This window comes from Poecilia latipinna, unplaced genomic scaffold, assembly GCF_001443285.1.
Source record: "Poecilia latipinna isolate Pla-1442-1.1 unplaced genomic scaffold, P_latipinna-1.0 Scaffold548, whole genome shotgun sequence".
Taxonomy (NCBI): domain Eukaryota; kingdom Metazoa; phylum Chordata; class Actinopteri; order Cyprinodontiformes; family Poeciliidae; genus Poecilia; species Poecilia latipinna.
This window is the reverse complement of record NW_015113164.1, coordinates 1-6,641: the sequence shown is the minus strand read 5'-3', so window position 1 is coordinate 6,641 and position 6,641 is coordinate 1. Positions and strand designations below refer to the sequence as shown.

The following is a 6,641-nucleotide window of genomic DNA, read 5'->3' as shown; positions in this document are numbered from 1 at the left end:
TTGGAAGTTTATATTTTATTTTCATCCTATTTTCAACTCCCCCACCGTCTAATTTCCGTTTGGACCCATGAGAGTTAAACCTGACGAGCAATTAGCTTTAATGGCAATAAACCCGCTTAGCTAAAAAAATAAAAAATAATTTTACCGGCAAATGTTCGTTTAATCTAAAAAAACTCCTAGTTTTAGAATATAACAACAAAAGCACAGTTTAAATCACACACTTTTTCAAACATACACTTATTTACGTCAATAAACATACCTTCTGCCGCTACAAAGGGGGCAGGTAATAAAATACCTTCTTATAAGCTCCGTTAATTCTGTATTTTGTCTGCCGTTAAGCTGAATTTACGCTAACCGTTAAACAGGAAGTTGTCATTTCAAAACAAAAGCATCCCTACTCAAACAGGAAGTTAAACATATTATAATCTTAAAGCGAGATGGATAGATACCTTCCTGCGCAAAGCAAACCGCCCAATATTTCCCTGCCCCCCCCCCCTTCCCCTTTACGCAAAAGCGATGCAAAAGGACTCGAATTTTCACGGGTTAGTGAGTGAAGGATGCTTGGATTGCACTTTAGTATATTATTTTAGTCCATAGGTTTGGAATTGTTTATGTCACGATATCGACGGTGGGACGCGAACACGCGACCCTGTGATTCGCGAGGTTCCTGTTTCACTTTGTGAAGCCGCTCACGAAAAATCTACCTCGGAATTTTGCGTTGTGGACTCGTCAACCTTATATGAAAATGTATATATTAAGATGTGTAACAAAGAATAAATATGAATGAATTCTTTGTCAGATTCGCAGAGGCTACAATAATGACTTCCACTGTTCATTTTTAAGTTTAAAGTTGTTAATTTGAGCAAATGACAGGGAAATCTTTGAATGATATGATTAGGACGTCCTTTAAGAGTTTGTCAAATGTATATTTTAGGCTAATTACGCATTCACTCTGTTATTTGCCTTTGTATCAATTTTCTCTGTGTGATGTTCTTCAATGTTTTTGCTTTTCTCTTCCTGCTGAGAATAAAACACCCCCACCTACGTTCTCAAAAAATGCCACTTGTTTTTCAATCTCTGCTTTTATTTATATATATGCAAGTCAGATAATATTCTGGTGAAAAGCCTCAGAAACAAGAGTTGTTGCATCTTTAAATACACTATTAACTTCGCCCAAAACCAGGTTATCAACATGACCTTTCGTAAGTTTCTCTTATCTCTGTAAGGTGTCTTCATTTCCTGTCTATTTCAACAGTTTTTAACAGTTTTTGCTTGTCACTCAAAAATGTAAAATTAAAGTTTTTTGTTTTTATGATGTGAATACTGTTAAATAGTTCTTCGTCATTCATGTTACACTACACATTACACTATTATTTTCACCAGAAGGTGATGGATAGTCGTCAAGAGTCCATGTCCTGCAACTTTTGGATGTCTCTCTGCTTCAGCACACCTGGCTCCAACATTAGCTAATGTAGTGCTAGACTGCATGATTGTGAAGCAGTTTCATTATTTAATTCAAGGGATACATCTTAAGGTTGCAGGTTGTGCTTTTGCTGTGGGCAAAGCACAACCCACGTATGGAGACCTTAGTCCTCGAAGCGGACGTCACGGGCGGGTTCGAGTCCCGGCCTGATGACCTAACCCTAACCGTACTCTCAAAGACTGCCTGAGCCAAAAATAAACCTTAAAAATAAGACAAGTTGCAAGACTCTGGCCCTTGACCACTGGTCTAGGGCAAACTCTTACCCAGTGGGATGCCCTTTGGCATTCAGAATTATATTCTTATTTTCTTGACATGGATTGAACAAGGTGTTTGAAATATTCCTTTGAAATTGTGATTTTTATTGCCATGCAGTTGCTATCACATCAGTATTCCAAGAAAATTCCTCACTCCATTGTACCACCACCAGCAGCTTTTAATGTTCAGAACCAAACTGATTGTCACATCTGAATGTAGCAGCACTGGTAAAGGGGATTCAGGTTTAGGTCAATAAAGACTTGGAAGTGCTATTATACGGTAGATTTTGTCTGTACAAGCGTCATCCACAGAACAATCACAAATATAAGGTTGTGGTAGCATTTTGTTGTTGAGATAATGGAGATGTGCTCTAAAATTGTGTTGCTTGGCAATATCGTTTGCATACTCCACTAGTACATGTGGAGGTCATTGTGGGACGCCATCCATCTGGGTCTCCCATCAGACCAAAAACACTACTCATAGCAGAAGAGATTGGGGTAAACGTAATGGACTACACATGCAGCAATGCACGTCAAGATGACGGCGATGGGCCGCACGATCAGGACATCCAGAAAAGTGTTGGTAGGTGCAGCGCTGCTTCTAGGTCCATCAGTGTCCCAGCCTGGAGCCCAGTTGTAACCTAGGAGACCAAAGTATCTATTTTTAGATTTTCAGTGGAGTACAACTGGGCACTTTTACTTTGATAGGATTCTGGATTTTCTGCACAGTCACATACTTTTTCTGGATTCTCGTTCTGGATTACCTGCAGCGAAACACAAAATGCTTTAGCATAGTCTTCCCGGTTCGGAAATGTGGTTCTGGTAAATTTAGTCCAATATTGACATTGCTTTAGCCATGACTTTTAAACACAGAAATGTCATACTTACGACACAGTTTGTTGTCACATTCGCCTTTGCATCCAGAGCATGGATTTCCAGTAGTTGCGTAAGGCTGCTGTCCTCTGATATTTCCACTGCAAAAGGAAGCGTCTGGTTGAAAAACCTTTGGAGTCAAAACTTCCCTCTATTTGCCATCTGTCCTTAGTGTATTTACAGGTTTTAAGATATTGTTTGGATATTTGTGCTGATAGAGTAAATGTGGTTGCTGCTGATTCATTTGATGGTAAACCATTTCCTGCTTCACCAAACCACTTCAGGTTTGTACCACATGTTGTAATGTATAAAATGTAAAGTCTATAGGGAAAGGGATCAAGTTACCCTGGGGCGTAGTTGCATACAAAAATGGCACCCGGAGATTGATGAAAGTTTTTGACACCATGTGGACAATGCACAACAGCACAGCCAACCTTGTAGCTTCGTGCCCACACAACCTGAGAAAGAAAGAAGGATACCACATATTTACATATAGTATAAAACGCATAATCTTTTTTTTTCTAACATTAAAACTGATAAAACATTTCCTGTCTTTGGTTAGCAAAAAGAAATTATTTCTATAATCCCAACTGACCTAAAATGATAAATGTTCAGAGTTAATGTCAGACACTAATTAATATGTGGTTTTCATACAGAGCACAGTTTTATCTGTAGAAGAGCGATCTCTGTGCACATACCTGTGTGTAGTGGCCACAAACATCTGTGCATTTGTTTTCCTCGTAGCTGTAATCCTGGACTTCACCCACCCACATTTGAACGGCACTCTTTACGCTGAAGTTATTCGGCGGATAGCCCGTCCAGATATTCTCTCCCACAGAGTCAAACGTGGGGTGCATGCGGCCGACCTCCCTGAGGTGGACGTTGTGTTTAAAATCACAATGTTTCCCCCACGCTCTGGCGGTAATGGCCAACGCCTCATCCCACGACTTCATGACATCATGCACACGTGCAAACAAAATGAAACAACACATTATTTTTACTTCAGTTACATTTAGGCGTCACACAGGAAGTTATAAAAATGACAGTGACCAAACTGATGGTTTCATTGATTTAGGCAAAGTGTATTCACTTACAGCTGCCTCTGTGTTGATGAGAATACTTTCACCCACTTGTTGGATCTCCACAAACTACAATGTTTTTTCTCTCACTTTTTTCCATTTAATTACAACCAAATTTCAGTTTTAATCAATGACATCCTGCAAAGCCACCAGTCTGTTCTCCTTTCTTGGCAGTGAAACACTGTGATGTGCAGGACTCACCATGTACAGCATGTCGTTTGCAGGTGGTTTGACAGCTGAGCGGGCTTTGTTGTGCTCCTCCACACACTCGGCGATGAATTTCTCATCCGTGATTTGTGGCAGCGTCACGGCAGAAACCCCCAAATCCAGGACAAGAACAACCCACAGCAACATCTCCAGTTCTCTGCAAAACGCCGTCTGTAAACTGCAAGGAGTTTAACGAACACAGGAAATGATTCGCTCTTCAGAAACAGGATGTAGTGTGGCTACTTGAAATCTTAGTGGACAATTTCTACATGTATCTTGTGTGTCAAACTCATCTGGCAGCTTTCAAAAGTAGCTATGTGATAAAATGTTAAAGGGATTGCCAAAAGACCAAACTTTCTACTTGGGAGTTTGAAATATTTCAGCTATTAAGCGGATGTAGAAAAAGAGGAACATCTATTCCTGTTTTCATTTTTGCAAACAGTAAAGTGAAACTAAGTGTGAAAGGTGCAGCACCGTTTGGAAATATACTACATTATATGTAGTATAAGTTGCCATCTGTGTTGTGCATCACACTCTTGCACTAATAAGCATAAAAAAGCAAAGTTTGTGTGTGTCGCATTGTGCGCCTTAGTTGGTTCCTTGTGTGGATCAGATCTGTGGTTTCTGTTACACGCGCATCGCGTTCATGTATCAGTGTGGGTTTGTACGGTTTATGCGAGTTGGGGTTGTGGCTGTGTTCGTGTTGGGATCAGGTGCGGTGATAGTTTTGAGTGTAACCCCCGATAATGGCCATCCTGCACGCGCCCCTGTCAGTAATCAGCATCAACCTCCTCAGTATTTGAGCGGTTGCTTTTGTCCGTCGATGGTTTCTTCTGTCGCTCTCACCCTGTTCTGCTCAACTGGAAGTTTATCTTATTTTATTTTCATCCTATTTTCAACTCCCCCACTGTCTAATTTCCGTTGGGAGCCATGAAAGTTAAACCTGATGAATAATTAGCTTTAATGGCAATAAACCCGTTTAGTTGGAAAAAAAAAATATTGATGATTACAGCCAATATTATATCGTTTAACCTAAAATAACTCCTAGTTTTGGAATGCAACAACAAAAGCACAGTTTAAATCAGATAATATTTCAAACATACGTCAATAAACATACTTTGTGCCGCTGTAAAGGGGGCAGCTAATAAAATACCTTTTTATAAGCTCCGTAACTTCTGTATTTTGTTTGCCGTTAAGCTGCATATACGCTAAATCAGTGGTTCTTAACCTGGGTTCGGCGGAGCCTCTGCCGCGGAGATAAAGACACACTTATATAAAGTCGTGATGACGCCCCGCTTTGCCATCACTCGCTGCAGAGGATCACGTTACATTGCTGAGCCAATCAGAGGATCACGTTACATTGCTGAGCCAATCAGAGCTGCGGGAAGGAGCTCCTCTCTCAGCAGGGATTTGAACTTGTGTCTTTAATTACTTCAGCAAAACTCACCGTTTTTACCAAATTCTGTAGCTTTGGTGTACTTCTAAATCTGCTCCTTAGTCGCATCTTTTCGGGCCTGCTACTGCCTCTAGTGGCGTGGGGGTGGTAACACAACTAATATAATTACATTACTAAATCAGAATACCACAAAGTCTCTATTATTTATTATTAATTTTTCATTCTCTTAAGAATGTAGAGCTAATTAAATGATCTAAACAAGACCTTAAAGTGGTTCCAGTTTCTCTCGATGGCCACCCTTTTGAAACTGTGGAAAATTTTAAATACCTTGGGTCGTTCCTGGACATTCAGCTCAACTTTGCTGAAAACACTGACTATATTTTTAAGAACTGTTCTCAGAGACTCTACCTTTTAAGAAAACTTAGTGATCTTGGGGTGACCTAACTAGAATCTAGTTGGGTCACCCCAATGTCTTGAATTTGGGAGGAGAAAAAAAAAATTTATCACTACAGAAGGGTTCAGTGAATGCGCATATGAAACTGGTGGGCTCGGAACCTCAAAAAAGGTTAAGAACCACTGCGCTAAATGTTAAACAGGAAGTTATCATTTCAAAACAAAAGCATCCTACCTCAAACAGGAAGTTAAACATATTATAAACTAAGGGCGATACAGGCCAATACCTTTTTTTGTTTGTTTTTACATTGTTGTCTACCTTATATATAAATACTGATAAGATGTGTAACAAAAAAAAAATAATAAATTCTTTGTCAGATTCACAATTCACACAGGCCACGATAATGGCTTCCACTGTTCATTTTTAAGTTTAGTTGTTCAAATGACAGGAAAATCCTTGAATGGTATTGTTTGTGATTATGACATCCTTTAGTTAAGACTAGTGGTTGTCAAACGAATATTTTAAGCTGATTATGCGTTCAATCTGTTATTTTGCATTACAGCAATTTTCTCTGAATATGATGTTCTTCAATGTTTTTCATAATCCTCCATCGAAAGATGATGCTCATTTGGTGTCGGGAATGTTTATTGACTCAATTTTTCTGTTGTTGCTTCAGTGAATTTGTGGTTCATATCATGGTCTCTTGAAGAAATCTGTAGATGCACATTTACCCAAATTACTTAAGCCTAGCTTGACGTTTGGTCTTTGTGAAACAGCTTAATTCAGGTTGAACTGATGGCATTGTATCAAGCTGAAGTGTTTCTCTTATCCTGGATTTCTGAGTCCTGCCTTCAGCTTCATGAGAAGGTGTATTGAACAAGCAGTGATTCTTGAGAATAGGGACAAAATGGGTTTTAATTTTCCCATATTTTTTTTTTATTTCTCAACCTTATGT

At 39.4% G+C, this 6,641-nt stretch overlaps 1 protein-coding gene across 2 annotated transcripts; it reads right to left on the bottom strand.

The window, feature by feature from the left end:
* Positions 1 to 1,785: 1,785 nt before the first annotated feature.
* LOC106952919 (GLIPR1-like protein 1) lies at positions 1,786 to 5,120 on the bottom strand. 2 transcript variants are annotated; one of them, XM_015041355.1, is made up of 7 exons: positions 5,014 to 5,120; positions 3,891 to 4,074; positions 3,309 to 3,557; positions 2,956 to 3,068; positions 2,626 to 2,711; positions 2,475 to 2,501; positions 1,786 to 2,378 (listed from the first exon to the last, which is right to left on the bottom strand). In XM_015041355.1, the coding sequence occupies exons 1-7, from the start codon at positions 5,097 to 5,099 to the stop codon at positions 2,212 to 2,214; spliced, it is 912 nt and encodes a 303-aa protein (XP_014896841.1). In that variant the 5' UTR covers positions 5,100 to 5,120; the 3' UTR covers positions 1,786 to 2,211. The 2 variants fall into 2 exon arrangements, with proteins under 2 accessions (XP_014896841.1, XP_014896842.1); XM_015041356.1 differs by having other exon boundaries at positions 2,045 to 2,378; positions 5,050 to 5,114.
* Positions 5,121 to 6,641: the final 1,521 nt, after the last annotated feature.

What these genes read in the sequence shown, in the direction of transcription:
- LOC106952919 (XM_015041355.1), bottom strand. Translation starts at nt 5,099, where the DNA reads ATGCAGCTTAACGGCAAACAAAATACAGAAGTTACGGAGCTTATAAAA. An exon ending in TTTGTGGCCACTACACACAG is followed by an intron (nt 3,069 to 3,308) that starts GTATGTGCACAG and finishes TTTCTTTCTCAG; the next exon opens with GTTGTGTGGGCACGAAGCTA. An exon ending in GTATGCAACTACGCCCCAGG is followed by an intron (nt 2,712 to 2,955) that starts GTAACTTGATCC and finishes TTCCTTTTGCAG; the next exon opens with TGGAAATATCAGAGGACAGC.